Below are 18,199 nucleotides of genomic sequence, written 5' to 3'. Positions count from 1 at the left end.
AAGGAAAACTACAATTTCTGGAATGTCTTCTATGCCCTGGGGGTTTTCACATACATTATCTCACTTAATCCTCATGTGAACCCTGTGAGTCAGCAAAGCATTCTTAGCCTCACTTTTCCCACCGAAAAAATAGCTGTTCCAAACTTTAATGATTTACCCAGGGTCACACACCTTGTAAGAAATGGGAATCCAGTGTCCCTCCCAGATGGGAGGATCTGAGCAAGTGCCCTGCCAGGTGGTGGCACTGGGTGGGGAGAACAGGGCTGGGATCCACTTAATCCCTCACTGTACAGTCAGGTGGGTTAGTCAAAGCAGAGAAAAGGTGGTCCAAAAACCAAAGCCAAGTGCAACAAGAAAATACTTCAAGAGCCAAATTGCCCATCCAGAAATCAGGTTACCAGAGCCAAGACAGGTTAGTCTACAAAGCCAAAACTCCACCCGCTAACTGGTCCAGAAGCCAAGTTAATCACAAGCGGTTGAGCTTGATCAAGAGACAGCTGAGGAAGGCCAAGGAATTAGAGCTGGGCTGAGCCTCAGCTTCCAGTTGGGCTGGCATTCAGGCCCTAGGGACTTGAAGATGGGAACGATTAAGAAGACATGTTCTGTGGAGTGGAAGAACTAAATGGTTAGGCCCTCTAGAGAATAACATGATTGAGAATGCATGGACAGATTCCTCTGGTGCCTCTATGAAGAATGGCAGCAAGGTTTCAGATAGCAGCATCTCCTCCATCTCACATAAAGGGTGGGGCAACCAGGGCCCCGACCACAGATTCAGCTCCCCTCTGCAGAGTAGAACGTGGGTTGGATACTGGTCTGGTCCTTGGACGTAAGGAATTACACTTGACTTGTACGCTAAAGAAAAAGAATATGATGACTTCAAAGAGAAACACCAAGCACAGACCTGGACTGTCCAGGACGCTCACAGAAGCAGGAACTATCAGGCAATCCAAGGCCATGTGCGTTATTAAGGGCTTGCTTAAAAATAAGTCTTCTCATTGGTATAATGTTTTATGATTCATTTTTTCACTTGTGGCTCACAACTACTTCCAGAAGCAGATATTATTTATTGCCCTTTCTGATTTTTTTAAACAGAAAACTAAGACTGGAGCAAGGTAAGTGACTGCCCAGAGTCACATAGTTGGATGGAGGTCCGAACTGGAACTGGAATCCAAGTTTTGTTTTATGTAAATTATATGTCTCTTTCTGCTATGGAAAAGACATTGGTCAGTGAAGGTTTCACAGAGGAGGTGCTTAAACTGCCCAAGTGGCAGGGCACCAAGTACAGAAGGGTGACAGGGTCCTCTGGGCAAAGGCACAAAGGTGCAATGCAGCACAGCCAGTTAAGGAAACAAAACACGGTTCCTAGAATGTGAGCTCCTGGAGGGCAGGAAGGTCCAGCTCCTAGAATGGCGCCTGGGGTTTAGCAAGAGTAGTTCGAAGGAATGAATATCTGGAACAGACTCTCCGTAGGAGAGTAGCTGGAGGGGAGGCCGGGAAGTTAGGGAAAAAGATGGAGAGCCTTTTCTACAATATAGAAGGCTGATGGAGATGGAGGGGTGCTTGTGCGGACAGGAGGTGAGGAGAAAGTCAGCTGGAAGGTGGTTCCAGGAGAAGAGAAGAGGAAGGCAGAAATACACCCGAGTAGGGAGAGGAGAGGACTAGGAATTAGGGTACCTGGAGACACCCTGAAGGGGAGGGGTGGCATGTACCTGTCTGCAGACACAGAGGTGGGAGCATTGGAGAGACGGAGGACGGTGGCTGTGAAGGAAACAAGTGTGGATAGCCCACCAGGTAGGCTGAAATCTCAGCAGTCACTCTGGGGGTTGCATGCCAGCGAGGGCGGGGCCTCCTGGACTTGAGAAGGCAGCAGCAACCTGCCAGATCCGGGTTAACAAAGGCGGGACTACAACTCCCAGCATGCCCAGGCACAGTGGGGTGACGGCGGGCGGTGGCTGCGCTGCACCCGCCTGGTGGGCGCAAGACCTGTGTGTGTCAGCACTGGAGCCTGTCATTCCGGAGGGGTCTGCAAGGTGCGGCTCAGCGGTGCACCCGGGTCCCCCGCGCACTGGCCGCGCCAGGCTCCCGTCTGCCGCCCAGCGGCCCCGCCCCTTGCCCCACCCCAGCCGGGGCTCGGCTGGGGCCGCAGCGCCGCGGCAACAGCAGTCTCGCAGCTGCTCCGCCCCATCCCCTTCTGTTTTTCTCTCATTCTCCGGCGGCGGCCGGGAAGGCGGAGGCAGAAGCATCAACAGCAGCGCTGTCTGCAATGAATGATCCCCCAGCTGAGGGGGAGGACTCTAGGTGAGCCTCTGCCCTCAGGAGGGCCGAGACCCTCGGCCGCCCAGGACCTGCCGCCCCGCCATGGATCCCTAGGGGAGGAGGAGGAGGAGGAGGCGGAGAAGACAGCTCTGCCGCCCACCCCATCCCATTTTCCTCTTCCTTTATCTCATTGTTGCCTAGCTGTTTACAGCCAGGCTCCTCTGCCCCAGCATGGGGCGGGCTCCCGGCACTGCCGTTCAGCCGGCGCGGCTCCCGCGGCTGTCCGGCGATTCTGCTTAATTCTGCTTACCAGCCGGTGCAGCGGTGCAGCGAGGACCAGAGGGCGGAGGAGGCCCGGACTGCAGCGGTGGGCCGCCTCCCAGCATCCCCACCCTAGGAGGCTGCATGCGGATTGAAGAGTGGCGCCTGGGGGCTGGGCTGGCTCCGCTGATTCCTACCTAGGGAGGACCGCAGGACCGCCCAGGCTCCGGAGGGGGCCGTGGGGCAGGAAGGACAGGAGCAAGATGGCCAGTAAAACCAAGGCCAGCGAGGCCCTGAAGGTGGTGGCCCGGTGCCGCCCCCTCAGCCGGAAGGAGGAGGCTGCTGGTCACGAGCAAATCCTGACCATGGACGTGAAACTGGGCCAAGTGACCCTGCGGAACCCCCGCGCTGCCTTGGGGGAGCTGCCCAAGACCTTCACCTTTGATGCCGTGTATGATGCCAGCTCCAAGCAGGCAGACTTGTATGATGAAACCGTGAGGCCCCTGGTAGACTCGGTGCTTCAGGGTTTCAATGGCACAGTGTTTGCCTATGGCCAGACGGGCACTGGCAAGACCTACACCATGCAAGGGACCTGGGTGGAGCCCGAGCTGCGTGGGGTCATCCCTAATGCCTTTGAGCACATCTTCACCCACATCTCTCGCTCCCAGAACCAGCAGTACCTGGTCCGGGCCTCCTACCTGGAGATCTACCAGGAGGAGATCCGAGACCTGCTCTCCAAGGAGCCCGGCAAGAGGCTGGAGCTGAAGGAAAACCCAGAGACAGGCGTCTACATCAAGGACCTCTCCTCTTTTGTCACCAAGAATGTCAAGGAGATTGAGCATGTGATGAACCTGGGGAACCAGACCCGGGCAGTGGGCAGCACACACATGAATGAGGTCAGCTCCCGCTCCCATGCCATCTTCGTCATCACTGTGGAGTGCAGTGAGCGTGGCTCGGATGGCCAGGACCACATCCGTGTGGGCAAGCTCAACCTGGTGGACCTGGCTGGTAGCGAGAGGCAGAATAAGGCGAGCCCCAACACAGCCGGAGGGACTGCCACACAGTCCGCAGGTAGTGGTGGCGGTGGTGGTGGAGAGAGGCCTAAGGAAGCCTCCAAAATCAACCTCTCTCTGTCTGCCCTGGGTAATGTGATTGCTGCTCTGGCAGGCAACAGAAGCACCCATATCCCCTACCGGGACTCCAAGCTGACCCGGCTGCTCCAGGACTCTCTCGGGGGGAATGCCAAGACCATTATGGTAGCCACAATGGGGCCGGCTTCTCACAGCTACGATGAGAGCCTCTCTACCTTGCGCTTCGCCAACCGGGCCAAAAACATCAAGAACAAGCCCCGGGTGAACGAGGACCCTAAAGACACACTGCTGCGGGAATTCCAGGAGGAGATCGCCCGCCTGAAGGCCCAGCTGGAGAAGAAGGGGATGCTGGGGAAGCGGCTCCGGAGGAAGAGCAGCCGCAGGAAGAAGGCCGTGTCAGCCCCCGCCGGGTACCCTGAGGGGCCAGTGATCGAGGCCTGGGTGGCTGAAGAGGAGGATGACAACAACAACACCCTCCGTCCACCCCAGCCCATCCTGGAGTCGGCCTTGGACAAGAACATGGAGAATTACCTGCAGGAGCAGAAGGAGCGGCTGGAGGAGGAGAAGGCAGCCATCCAGGATGACCGCAGTCTGGTGAGCGAGGAGAAGCAGAAGCTGCTGGAGGAGAAGGAGAAGATGCTGGAAGATCTGCGGCGCGAGCAGCAGGCCACAGAGCTGCTTGCAGCCAAGTACAAGGTAAGGGCCCCAGAGGAAGCAGGGGCATCCAGAAGTCCCCAGAGGGATCTGGGCTGGCAGGCTTTTCTCTGCGGGACTGTGAGCTGGCCTGAAGCAAGGGTGTCCTTCCCCAGCACCATGCAGTGCCCTCCTGCCAGATGCTGCCCTGGAAATTCCAGGGTAGCCTCGCAGGAGCATCTAGGAGGACAGACGCACACGACACACACACAGCAAAGCAGGCAGGCAGTCTCTCAAGCCAATGAGTTTGGCCTGGTCTGGCCTGCTGCATGTCAGTCTCTGCTGGTGGCTCTGAGTACTGGCCAGGTCCATGGCATGGCCAGGCAGGTCCTCGGACTCATTTGGTCACGGGTTCTCACTTTTGCGTGGCCCCCTCAACTATGACCTCCTTCCTCTACAGCACCTTCAGACCTCACCCCATTTAACAATCTCTGACATTTGAATAGCGCTTCATAGTTTATGAAATGCCTCACATACATGATCTCGTTTGATCTTTGTGGTAGCCATCTGGGGAAGTGGTTCTTAAATCCCCATTTTATCACTGAGGAACTAAGGCTCAGAGAAGGGGCCTAACCAAGGTACCATTCTGTGAAGTGGCAGAGCTGAGTGGGAACTCTCGGGCCTCAAGCTCTTCCAGTTCTTGGATGGCAAGGTGGGACTATGAATGGATTCTGCTCCTTGTGAATGAGCTCCACTGGGCCCATACGGGGCAGGCCCTATTACCCGGTATCATCAGGAGGGAGACTTGGGGGATCCCACAGAGGGTGGAAAGAGCACTGGATGCTACACTGGAGCCCTGGACTCTAGGCCTAGCTATTCTGGCGTTCTGAGAGACCCTGTGCAAGTGACTTCCTCTTGTCCTCAAACCTCAGTTTCTCTTTTTATAAAATAGAGGGTTGGCCTGGGTGATTTCTGAGGGTTTTTCAACCTGATAATTCTGTGACCTGTATTAATTTGTGAAGCAAACCAACTGGCCCTAAACCAAGGCCTCATCTTAGTAAGAGCCAGTTCCCCATGGCCCTGGGAGGTGTCAGGCCTCAGTGTGCTTCCTGAGCTGCTCCCTCCCCGTGGCAGCCCCCAGACCTTAGGCGGGGGCTAAACTACAGGGGTTCCTGCCTGGCCGGCCACAGACCTGCTACATTTTAGCACTGCAGATGCCGTAACTCAATGAGCCTGGCATTTTTAGGTCCTTGGAGCCCTCAGCACTGGGGGTTGGCGGAAGGACACAGGGACCCGTGAGCTGATCACTTCCTGCGGAGAAAAAACAGTGCTATTTCTTCTTCCTTCTCAGGAGTGTAGGCTGGGAGCAGGGAAGCCCAGCCTGGAAAGGGAGAGCTGTAGCCTCTGGTAGGGTGACTGATAAGCTGGATGCCATTGTCTGTGTTACGGGGATGTGCTGCTGCACCAGGGGCTGTCCAGCCTTGCACATTTAGTATGTTTATTTCACCTCTATGCGCTCAGCAAGGGTTGTGCTGAGCTGCTTACTCAAAGAAAGGATCGTGGTCTGGCACATTTGGGGCCATCCTGGGAGAAGCAGGATGTTAAAGGCAGGTCAGCCAGATTCAGTTCTCCCCAGGAGGAGGGGAATCCAGGCCGTCTGGTGCTTTCCACTGGGAAATCTTACAGGGGCAATCTGTCCTTGATTTCTCTAGCAAGAACAACCCCCTGCCACACTCCTTGCTCTCCCCGCCCCCACCCCATCCTTCAGACTGGGAGGCAACTGAGGCTAAGAGAGTACAGAAGCTCACTTCAGCCCTGAGGAAATGGGAAGAGGGGATGGAGCACAGGCTCCAATGGGGTCGCCCACTGTCGGCCACTGACTGGCTCCCTCAGTAGGATTCTTCGATGTAAGGCAATGTGGGGCACAGTTAGTAGGACAGCCAAGAGATCAGGGAGGCAGATGCCAGAATTCTTGCACCAGAGGCAGAGCCCTCAGAACTGCATCTTACGGCTGGCAGGGGCCTAGGAAAACGGAGGCCAGGATGTGCCCAGGCCACATGGGTGAGCTAAGGAGAGCCTGGACTCTGTGTTTGGCTTGGCCTCTTTCTGTCACGTCACAGTCCTGACGTTACCTGTGGTACTTGATCATCAGAGTAATTCATTTTATATTACACTTTGACATCTTGATCTCTTATAATCCTCCCAGCAACTCCAAGAGGTGAGTATTATTTCCATTTGACAGTCAATGGAAACCAAGGCTGGGAATGTTGAGTGGCTGTTTGGTGACTCTGACTGATAAGGGGCGGAGCCAGGACCGGAACCCAGGTTTTCCGATTTCCCCGGACCCGTGTCCTTTCCAAGTCATCACGGAGCCCGCCATGTTGGCTCACTCTGTGACTCAGGGCAAAGGCCTTTGCCTCTCCAGGCCTGAGGTTTCCATTCACCTAATGAGGAGAAATCTGACATAGCTCTCTGGGGAGTGGGTGAACTGGTCATTGTGTGCCAGGCTTTCAGATGTAAGCAAAGAGGGAGGGGTGCCTGGGAAATTCCAGAAGTGGAAGGATTCCATATCCTGTGACTTCTCGTTAGGCCCAGCCCAGGACAGACAGCGGCAAGCCAGCCCAGAACGGAGCCCTGACAGAGGACCTCTTTATAGCCCCTAAGTTGGACGTTTCTATGGAGGAAACAATTTGAGGGCCCTTGAGGGATCCACGGGGTAAAGAGGGGAGGAACACGTTGGAGAGAATCCCAGCCCGCCTATGTCACAGGGCTGTGCCGAAGACTGAATGAGATCATTCGTGTGGGGGCATTTGAAATACGCTGAGAGCACCAAATAAATGGAGGGTATCAGCGGCCACGGGTGGCTTCTGTCTGCCAAGCTGGAGTCCAGTGATCTCCAAGACTGACATCTTTGTTGTTAGCTTAGCCCCTTCCTTCCTCTACCATCCCAGCGGCTTGCTGCGGCCCTGCTGCCCTGGGAGCAGAGCCAGGCAGGAAAGACCGAGGAGACAGAGGCAACACCAGATCAGAAGGCGAGAGCTTGGGTCCTTCCTGGAAGTGAGCTGATCTTCTGCTGACCATCTACAGCACACTCTGGTTCCCACTTTCTGAATGACGGCATCCACTCCCCTTCTCGCCTCCCCTTTTTCCCTTCTTCAGTTCACACTACCCTCTGGGAGCAGCTAAGCCAGAGCCAATGCGACCCAGTGCCCTCATTCACTCTCTTTGACTCATCTAACCGTCTGTCTCTTCTGTCTCGCCTGCTTTTCCTGCCTGCCACCTCCAGGCTCCCCTTTCCCTTTGTTCTCCCCTCCCCGAATGCAGACACCATCCCTATCTCCTTAGAGTCTCCTTTCATCTTTACCATGGGCCTCAGGGGAGGTTAGGGAGTGCAAATGTGTGAGGGCTTGTGATTGTGACCAGTGCCCTGTTTATCTTCAGTCATTAGCCATCCGTACTTACAAAGGGGCTGGATAACCTGCTAGGCCTGTGAGGGAGGGGGGTGGGTAAAGGCCCAGACAGGCCCACACTGAGGCTGGCTCTGCACAGTGAGAACCCAGAGGTCTGCATAGTGCACCTACCACAACGAAGACTGGTGAATGCATGCAGATTGGTTAGGAGAAGGCGTACTTTACTCAAATTTAATTATGCAAGAATTTTTTTGTAAATGACTTAATTTTAAACTCCATATTTTGAGGGATTGGACTAGATGATTTCTAAAACTTTGACTCTAGATACTTTGAGGGAATGGAGGGTGTTTGGGGAAGGCAAGGGCTGCAGATGACACAAAATGCGGGCTGTAGCTGAAGGGAGTGGGAGATGGAAAAAACAACAACACTGCCCGTTGATCCCCGCAGAAGGAGGTCTGGAGAGAGAGGAGCAGGGGATCCTGGGCTGCAGCCCAGCTCTCCATGGTGGGTGTAGGAGGGAGACCCTGAAGCCCCAGGAGTCAGAGAGACGAGATCACTGCTAGGGGCACCAGTCGAATTGGCTTTTTATTATCTCTTTGTGGGTCCCTCGCCTTCCTCCCACCTCTGAGTGTCGAGTTAGGTATGTGTGAAAGAGGGAGTTTTAAACCTGAGGAACAACAGGAATAACAATAATAACCCCATTTGCCTAACACTTGCTAAGGGCCGAGCACTGTGCTATATGTTGTATACAGACTCTCATTTAGTCTACACAAGCGCCTTCCCAGAAAGATCTTGTTACTGTTTTTCCATTTCATAGTTGAGAAAACTTCGACCCATTAAGGTTCGACAACTGGCCCAAGGCCTGCCTCGTGGTTTGCATGTGCCACTTCCAGTTAAGCCCAACTTGGTTTGACACAAAATTTGATCCTCTTTTATGCTTAAGGAATTAGGAATATAAGATTGGGAACTGGTTGCTGGGAAGGTGGTGACAAATGACAGGAGCTGGTGTGGACACGTGGAATTTAAGGTGACAAAATCCAGTGGGCAGCTGACAATGTATCAGTGGAGTTCAGGATCAAGTGCAAGATTGGAAACAGAGATTGGGGGCTCATCTTTAGAAGAAGAGGGCTTGAATGAGACCTACGGCCCTCTGTTCTTGACCTTCTCTCCCTGTATGGAAATGACTCTAATTGAGGTCTCCTGTTCTGGTCTCTCTGCTGACCTTATTTTGTAGAGTGCAGGCAGGCCTGGATATAGTGACTCACTGGTTCTGAGAGCTCAGTTTCTTCATCTATAAAATGGGCTAATACTAGTACTTATGTCACAGTGCTGTTGAGAGGATCAAATCAGATAACTGGCATTAAGGCACTTTGCGTAGTTCCTGGCATATAAGTGTTCAGTAAGTAATAACTGTTTATTAGTGTTATTTCCAACTGCCTGAAGGACGTTTTCACTTGGCCACCTTCCTCCTATGTCAAACATTTTATGATACCTCCTATGATAGCACATTTTAGCCTGGCATCCAAGGCTCGCCAGCGTCTAACTGCAGTATATGTCTTCAGTCTCCCTGCCCAGCAAGCTGCTCCACTAGGAGAACCTCACAGGCAGCTGGTCTACCCCTCTCCTTTGACTCTAGCATGTGCCTCACGGCCTTTCTGCTGATTGCACTGTTTTTATCCTACGTTGTCCTGGTAATCAGAGAATTATGGGAGTAGGTTCAGCTCAATATAAAGAAGAACTTTTAACCCTGGCTGGTGTGGCTCAGTGGATTGAGCATTGACCTGTGAACCGAAAGGTCACTGGTTTGATTCCCAGACAAGGCACATGGCCTGGGTTGTGGGCCAAGTCCCTGGTTGGGGGCATGCAAGAGGCAACCAGTTGATGTTTCTCTCCCTCTTTTTCTCCCTCCTAACCCTCTCTCTAAAAAGAAATAAAATCTGAGTTAAAAAAAAAAAGAGAAACTTTTTAACAGTTAGAATCGGGCTGTTTCTGGAGGCAGGTGACTCCCATCTCTGTTGGTGCTCAAGGAGACACTGAATGGCACGGGCGCTCTAAAGGGATTCACGTGTCAGAAAAGCCATTCTAACTGGGTGAGCATCAGAGTTCCCTCCTCCTAAAAGGGCTCAGTTGTTAAGTAACGTTTTCTAGAGTAAAACATAAAATGTTTTCTATTTCTGAAAATTAAAATTGGAGGGCTCACATTTTAATGTATGTATTCAACCCATAATAAAATATATATTTTCAGCTTTCTATATGGCCAGTTAGAGAAAGACAATGTGAAGAAGAAAAGAAAGAGAAGAAAATTAGGAGAAAGATAGGAAAGAAATAGAGGGAGTCGGTGAAGAGGGGGAAGAGGAATGGGGTCATGGGGTCAGGGAGAAAGGAGAGGGAGGGGGAAAAGGGGTACACAGCAAGGTTTCCAGGGAGAAGAAACCCCATTTGGGAGAGAGCGTACTGTAGAAGAGAGCGTTACATACTCCAGCCCACTGTCCTGATCTTGCCGTTAGCCTCCAAATAGGGCTGTGCCCAGTTTCCAGAGACTCCCCAGTAATAGAGGGGGCATCTGGTTTCCCAAAGCTGGTCTGGTCCCATTTGCATGTCCCCAAGGACACCAGCCCTGTGCCAGATACTGAGGTTTATGGGGCTAAGTGATCACAGGGTTGTGTGCACCCCTACTCCATCTGAGTCATCCATGTCCTTGAGAAAAGCCTCGTGACAATAAGTGACCACCAATGCTCCAAGCTGGGTCTGGGGTCTAGGTCAGAGTCCATGGACTCTTGGCATGGATGGAAGCAGTGACTTATACTCCTCCCTATCGATGGCAGTGTGATCAGTTAACAGAATTATCATAAGCTGGGGGCATTTTGTAAAGATTTGACCAGCAAGAAGTATATAAAACTAATACATTTCCATAAAGGTTCTGGGCTTCACGTTATGTGGAGGCTCAGCAGGCCTTTTGGTCCAGTGTTGGTTTTCTCTTGATGTGTGTTGGCTGCAGGAGTATATTATCATGTTGCCCTTAGTCATTTTCAGCCCTCAGATAGTGCAAGACTAGATGAAGTGGCTGTAATGATGTTCTCATTGTACACTGAGGACTAGGAGGAACGGCCTGGATTCAACTGAAGAAGGCCACCCCTGCCAGCCTGCTGCGCCTGGCCAGGCTGGGGCACTTCTGAGAGCTGCTGAACCAGGTAGCCTGTCTGGGTAGATGAGAAAATGACTGCCCTTCCCACAGATCCTGCAGCCCTGCAGGCAGAACCTGTGCTCAGAGCATGTAGGGCACCTGTGCTTGTGCTTTGGTGTATCTAGAGTTTTTAATATCTGGAGTCGTATCTGGGCGTTAACTCCTGGTCAGACTAAAGAGTTACTCTCTAGTTGTGTTCCTTGCCACCAGGTGTAGTCAGCGGAGGAGTACCAGGCCCCAGGTTGAATCGTTTCTGTAGCACTAGGTAATTGAGGCGTTCTCCTTGAGGTGGGCCAGCAGAATAACATTAACGGTGGTAATAATAATGATAGCTACCGTTTCTTTAGTGCATGCTGAACGCCAAGCACCCTGCTCTGTTTTGTTCATTGCTGTATTCAGTCCTCACAATAGTACCATGAAGTAGAACTGTTTTTATCTCCACATGGCAAACAAGGACATCAAGGCACGTTGAGGACGGAACAACCCACAGTCACATGCCTAGGAAGTGTGAGGGCCAGAACGTGAGCCTATGTCTGCCTGACTCCAAAGCCCCGATCTTGACCTCCACACTGTAATGCCTACTCGGAAAGGAAGCGTTATGCCACATCCCTGGCTAATGAGCCCCAGTGGGAGCTCTTGTCTGCGGAGGTGCTCGACTCACCTGTCTTTCTGTATGATGCAAACCCCCAGCCTCTGACCTCAGCCGAGAACTGCCCATCCCTATAATCAACAAATCTTGCTGAGTACCCAGGGCCAAGAACATAAATCAGGAGAGTAAACTTTGTTTTTAATTCAAGTTTCTAGGAGGAATCATGAGAACTCACTAACAGTGGTTATCTCTAAGGATTTCAGTAGGCGGGGTACTTTTTATTTTTTTACTTTATGCCTTTTTTTAACCTTTATCCCTTTTTTTTACAGCAAGCATATATTACTTTGTTAACTAAACAATAACTAATCTAAAATTTTTAAGGGAGCAAACTTATAAGAACAAGTGTGTTGGGTCTGGCCTGCTAGCTCAGTTGGTTAGAGCATCATCCTGACACTCCAAGGTTGCGGGTTTGATCCTCCGTCAGGGCACAGACGACAGTCAGCCAATGAGTGCATAAATAAGTGGAGAAAAAAATTGATGTTTCTCTCTCTCTTTCTTCCTCTATTTCTTTTTTTTTCTTTTTTTTCTTTTTAGAGAGGGAAGGGAGGGAGAGAGAGAGAGAGAGAGACATCAATGTGTGGTTGCTGGGGGTCATGGCCTGCAACCCAGGCATGTACCCTGACTGAGAATCAAACCTGTGACACTTTGGTTCGCAGCCCACGCTTAATCCACTGAGCTACACCAGCCAGGGCTATTTCTCTAAAAATCAATATATTAGTAAAAAATTAAAAATAAATCTGTTAATACCTGATTGGAAGATTGGCTTATAGGTAATGAATAATTGAGGGAGAACTGAGGTCAATAATGATACTCATTGATACCCAGTTATTGGTAATTCTGTGACCTTGGACAAGTCAGTGCCCCTCCCAGGGACTGTGAAAAATAATCAAGAGATGTTTCCTTGCTTTCTGTACCATTTGCCAATTCACCTTAGAGGTAGTGAGTCAGGAGCCCAGGATTAGAGATCCATCTGAATGAGGAGCATTGAGGCCTGGAGGAATAACCAAGAATTGCCTGGGAGCTGGGCGCTATATGACCCAGGACTACCCACCTAAGCCCTCTGGACCCTGTAAAATGCTGAGTCCCCACTTTCTGCATCCTTAGGTCTCATCCAGTTCTGACCTTATAGCATCTGGCTGGATTTGCATCTCTGACACTGAAGAGAAATGCTCTAGAATACTGCAAAGTAGGGGGGTTGGGGGAGAGAGATGAAGGTCAGGATCAGATCTGAGGTGCTCATGCTCTTCTCACTGAAGTGGGTGGGCTGGCTTTTTGCTTCCTGCTCTTCTCCAAGGTGAACTGAAGCACTCTGGGCGTCCATACCTTGCCCGTCTAGTATGAGGCTGGAGTAGATAACCAATTGGTCTCTCTTCCTGATGAGAGAATTCCTACCGTTCAAAAGACCAGTCATTGATGCTGTATTTTGAGCTGTCTGTCGAAGGAGGCTCAAGGCAGGAAACTCAGACTTAGTCTCCGGATTTGTGTCAGAGAATCACTAGAAATGACCCTGTTCTTCCCTTCACCATTGTCTCTTTAGCCTTCTTCCCTTACTGCTGGCTTCTCAAGATCTACAACCAGGGAGTCACCAAAGGAGAAATGGGACTGTGATGGTAGAGTAGCTGAATTTCCTGAGAGGCTGTTGCACTAATTGTTTTGTTTTGCTCTTTGTGATAAGTGGTGTGTAATTGTCCATCAGGGCTGCAACAGCAAGTAACCACTCATGTTTGATTACTTTATCATTTACCAAGTATGTTCACAACTATTACCCAGCTGACCATTCTCACCCAAAGCCCTCAAGGTAGTGGGGATTCTCCCCACATTACGGATGAGAAAACTGAAGTCCAGGGGCTGATGCCTTAGATTTTGTAGCACACAGGGTGGCAGAGCGGGACAAGGGCTTAGGCTACCTTGCCCAGCGCTCTTTGTGTCATTTCCCCACGGAACTTGTGAGGTGGCCCTTCCCATGAGCTTTCAGCTTCTCTGAGGGATGGTAATGACACTGACAGCCTCGCCCAGGCACGTGGTATAAGGGCCTCACACAGGCGGAAACATCCTCAGCAGCCCTGCCTGGAAGAGAAAGCAAAGGGGCTTTGAGCTTTCCTATTGGTTCCTTAGCTGGCAGAGGTGCAGACACTAAATGCTGCATCTCTCCAGGGTGCCTTCCTGCCAGAACCCGTGGGAGAGGGAAAAGCGCACTGGACTTAGAATTAGGAGGCTGCTGTTCAAGTATCACTTCTGCTGTTTACTGGCACCATGACCTTGAGCAAGTCACTCCACCTGTCTGAGCCTGAGTTTTCTTTTATGTCAAATGGGGATCATACTCGTTATATCATAAGGTTCTTAGGATGATTACTGTAAAAGTCACCTAGCCCAGCTGCAGCACATGGCAAGTTGCATCTGAGATTCCAGTCTCCTGCAAAATGTCATAGAATAGCTGGCAGCAGCAGGGCAAAGCCTGTGTGGCTTCTCTGTCCTTGTAAAATTATACTTGATCGTATCTTCTCAGCAGAGTGACTGGCTGGGCCTGGCTGTCTCTGTTCTGGCTTCCCGCATCAGCACTTACTGAGTACTGGGGCCTTCTTGCTTCACCTTCTGGTTTTACATACACTCCAGTTGCTCCTGAAATAGGAAATGGTGAGCCTCTGAATATCCCAAGCTCTGTCTGCAAGTGGACATGGTCCCTATGGTGATCTTGGCTGTTGTCATAGCAGCCGACCTGCCTCTAACACCTAGAATCAAGACTAATCAAATTGGGAAAGTACCTGGGAAGTACATAGTCAATAAAGGAGCAAGGGCTGTTAAAGATTCCTTGATTATGAACTCCAGGCTTAGAGTACTCCATCTCTGGGCCTCAGTTTCCTCATTTGTAAAGCCAAGGGGGTTGGGGTGGATGTTTTTCTGAGGTCACCTTAGTTACCCTGTGACTTGTATCCCTCTAACCAGAGTCAGACCATGGTGCCCCGGAGCTCCCAGCCCCTCTCCCGCCCCCCAGCCTCTGCAGACCTTTTAGGTGCATTGGACATATGTAGAACCAGTAGAGCCAAACCCAGTCCTGCCCACAGGCTCCACCCACCTGTACCTCTTTGCGCTGAGAGATCACAAAGATAGCATTAACTCAGGCAGCTCAGAGCTCCAGAGAACCCTTTCTAGGGACTAGAAACCCCATATTCCTTGCCTTCTGCTTAGTTCCCCCAGCCTGATGTGGGCCTATGCGTTTGAGGCACTCCTGTCCCTCCCTGCCCTCCATAGGTGAGAGTTAAGGACAGGGAACTCTTGAGGAAAAGGAGGAGAGGGTATCCTTAGAGAGATGGGAAAAACAAAAAGCAAAAGCAAAAAACAAAAACAAAACCCCATTTCAAAGCAAAGAATTGAAGCTCATGCATGGCATATTTCAGAGCGTGGGGGTAAAGCCAACATCATGAGTTGAGAGTAGGAGCTAGAGGGCTGAGACCTTGCACCTGGATCGAGGCCCACCCACAGATTTGTGCCAGGGCCAGCCCCTCTTCTAGCACAATGCAGGGTCTGTTGAGCAGGCTTGGCTGATAACGTGGGCTGGACAAGTGGGCAGGACTTGGCAAGTAATGGAAAAGGCAAATCCAGTTGTCATTCAGATCATATCTATGCTGGGTTCTGGCGGGGCAGGAGGGAAACACAGGGACAACGGACAGACAGGATGGGGCGATGATGGGCAGCCAGGCAGCATCCAGGAACCAACCCTCTTCGTGCAGCCCAGGCTCAGCCGGAAGGAGAGGTTCTAAAGCAGAGTTCTAGGTCCAAGAAGGAGGTCCATAATGCAGGTGGACCCTAACGAAGGTGGACTAGCAAGAACCAACGCAGAGCCTGTGTTGGAACCTGGGGCCTGGTCGTCTGGGCTGCTGCATCAAATTCCGGGCCAGCTTAGCAGCTCAGATTCTGCCTCTGCCCCATAACGTCCAGATGGGCTGGTTACCCAGTTCTTGAACCCCTTTGGACATGGTCAGGCAGAGTTTTGACTAAGGAGAGCGTGGGAATACGTGTGAGTAGCTAGAGAAGGTGGAGGTTGAAGAAACAATTGTTTTGAATCAGAGGTCTACACCTCACTGAAAAATCACGCCCAAAAGTATAAAAGGGTATTTTGTGAGGGGGAGGTCAGACTTCCACAAGACCCTAAAGGTATGGGGAATATAAAATAAGTAGAGAGGCTTGATTTTAAATCTGTTATTATAGATGATTTTAAAAATAACAAGAACACTTCATGCATATGATATTCTAATAAAAGTGGTTCCATTATCATAGCTGGCAGTTGTGTAAGTGGCATAAACCACTAGAAAGGTTACTGGATGGTATCTTCTAAGACACCCAGAATGTTTGTAACTCTTTATTCACTCTTGAAATTTCCTGCCATGAAAGTCATGTAAAAAAGCAAAAAAATTATATGCACAAAGGTGTTTACAACAAACATTATAAACAACCAATAATAATCTTATAATGGGGGTTAAATATATTATAAATCATCCACTCTAAATAGTATGCAATCATTAAACTTGTAAACATTATGGAAGTAACAGACACTGCCTGAGATATGTGATAAAGTGTAAATAGGAGGACATAAGCTTCTCTTTATACCATGTCTATAGATATGAAAAAAATGGTGTATGCATATGGGAAATCTAGAAAAAAAACAGGAAATAACAGAAGCTGATTAGCTAGGTGAGAAAATATGAAGTCTTTTCTCATTATTTTGGTGGTCATTTTGATGTAAGTGCAATTTTTTCTGAAAGGAGAGGAAGACAATAAAAGGTTAAAAACATGCCCCCAGAATAAACTGTTAAGTATTTAATTCTATGCTCCTGAGATATCAGATCCCATAAATTTATTACCTTCTGTACAGGATAGAACTTCCCTTTATTTATCCTGAAATCTCAGGATATAAGCCCTTACTCTATGTTGCAGGATTGATTGGAAAAGTCTGGATCTTTGCTTTTCACACCTGTTTTGATTGTAGAGTTTCCAGGCCTATTCTCTTCACCTTCCTTTGTCTTTGCAGAGTGAAAAAGAGGCCTATTTTTCAAGGTCTCTTAGAATAGCCCTTCTCTGGTTTTAGCCGCCTTACTCTGGATCTTCTCTCTCCTTCGTGTCCCCGGAGATGCAGGGAGGGGACCGTGCGCAGGGCTCCAGATGTGGCTACACACCGTGGTTTTCTATTAGGGGAGAAGGATTTCTGTTTTGTTTCTAAACAGCCTTCATGATGGTGGCCGGCCAGATGCTGTTGACTCTTTCAGCGGTGGCAGCATATTAAGCCGATGTCTTGTGGGAACAACAGACATCGACTCTCTCCTCAGCCCTCCCACCCCTTTCGGCTTTTAACTGATGGCTCGTAGCTATCATTTAATGAGTAGAGCTCCTAGAGTACATTTTCCCAAAATGTCCAGCCGTAACCGAAGCTCCTCTGCCGCCTGTGCCGACTCACGCAGCCGAGAAGTCCTCCTGTGCCCGACCACCTTCAGGAGGATTCGGGTGCCTCTGTGAGGGTGGGTGTTTCACCAGTGCACGCTTTCCAGTGGAGACCAGCCCCAGCATTTAGCATTTGAGCTTTTTTCCATCTCCACGGAGGCCTGTTCGCTTCTGTTTCCTTTTGCTAATCCACTTTTCTGTTGTGAGAAAGTACTTCCCTTTCTCCGGCTCCTCACATGCCCTATGACTTTGAATAACCTCTAATGAACAACCTTGCCGGAAGCATGTTAACCTCTAAAGCTCTAGCCACTGGCTTCTCCGTGTACTGTGATGACCTTGGAGATTAGTCAGATATGATTTTCTCTTGCTGGAAACATGCCCCCCCCCCCCCCTGCTCCACCCCTGGCCCCAGCAAGTTCTGTTTTTCTGCTTCCCGAAGCACTGAACACATTGTCTGCAGTAGAAAGAGCATGGGCTTTGGAGCCAGGCCAGCCTGGGTCTGGATTCTCCATTTATATTTAATGGCCACGATGTGACCTTGGATGATTTACTTAACCTCTCTGAGCTCTCATTGGAAAAATGATGGCGCTAATAATATGCCTCTTAAGTCACCTGGGATCTCGTTACAAGGCAGTTTCTGATTCACTAGGTCTGGTAGGGCCTGAGATTCTGCATTTTAACAAGCTCCCAAGTGATGCTGATTCAGGAGACCTCCAAAGGCAGTGATTCTCATGTTTGACTGCATGCTGAAATCACCTGGGAATCTTTCAAAATCACTGATGCTTGGACCTCACCACCTACCCCCATCCCCATTCCAGTTTAACTGGCAGTGGGGTATAGCCTGGGCACTGGGCCTTTTGAAAGATGATTCTAATAGACATAGAAGTTTGAGACCCACTGCTTAAAGGGTTATTAAGAGGACTGGATGCGAAAGACCCAGCATGTAGTAGGTACCTAGAAAATAATGGCTTGCTTTTTCTTGGTTCCTTGTCCTGTGCTTCTCGCTCCGCCCCAGTCTTTAAATCAGGCAGGAGAAAAACAGGACATCTCCTGTTGTTGCCTGTGCCTGCCTTTCTTGGGTCTTCTCTGGAGCGCCTGGCCTAGGAGTTCTCACAGCCAGGAGTGGAGGGGCCCAGGATAATGTGATGGGCCTGGCATTTGGGAGTTTTAAAAGCTCCCTGGGGATTCTCATACGTATCCCAGTTAGAAAACTAGTGTGTTTTTATTAGGTAGCAAAGAGTGAAGAACATGAGTTACATAAAATGCCAAGGGAAGTGCAGGG

At 50.3% G+C, this 18,199-nt stretch overlaps 1 protein-coding gene across 1 annotated transcript in view; it reads left to right on the top strand.

The window, feature by feature from the left end:
• The first annotated feature begins 1,945 nt into the window (after positions 1–1,945).
• Positions 1,946–18,199, top strand: part of KIF3C (kinesin family member 3C) — a 34,442-nt gene continuing 18,188 nt past the window's right edge. Inside the window, exon 1 of the mRNA XM_028516146.2 lies at positions 1,946–4,304. Coding sequence (XP_028371947.1) covers positions 2,781–4,304 — 1,524 coding nt within the window. The 5' untranslated portion in view covers positions 1,946–2,780. The remainder of the gene's footprint in view (positions 4,305–18,199) is intronic.

Source organism: Phyllostomus discolor, chromosome 6 (genome assembly GCF_004126475.2).
Source record: "Phyllostomus discolor isolate MPI-MPIP mPhyDis1 chromosome 6, mPhyDis1.pri.v3, whole genome shotgun sequence".
Taxonomy (NCBI): Eukaryota; Metazoa; Chordata; class Mammalia; order Chiroptera; family Phyllostomidae; genus Phyllostomus; species Phyllostomus discolor.
Note: the sequence above shows the minus strand (reverse complement) of the source record. Positions and strands in the feature narration are given on the sequence as shown.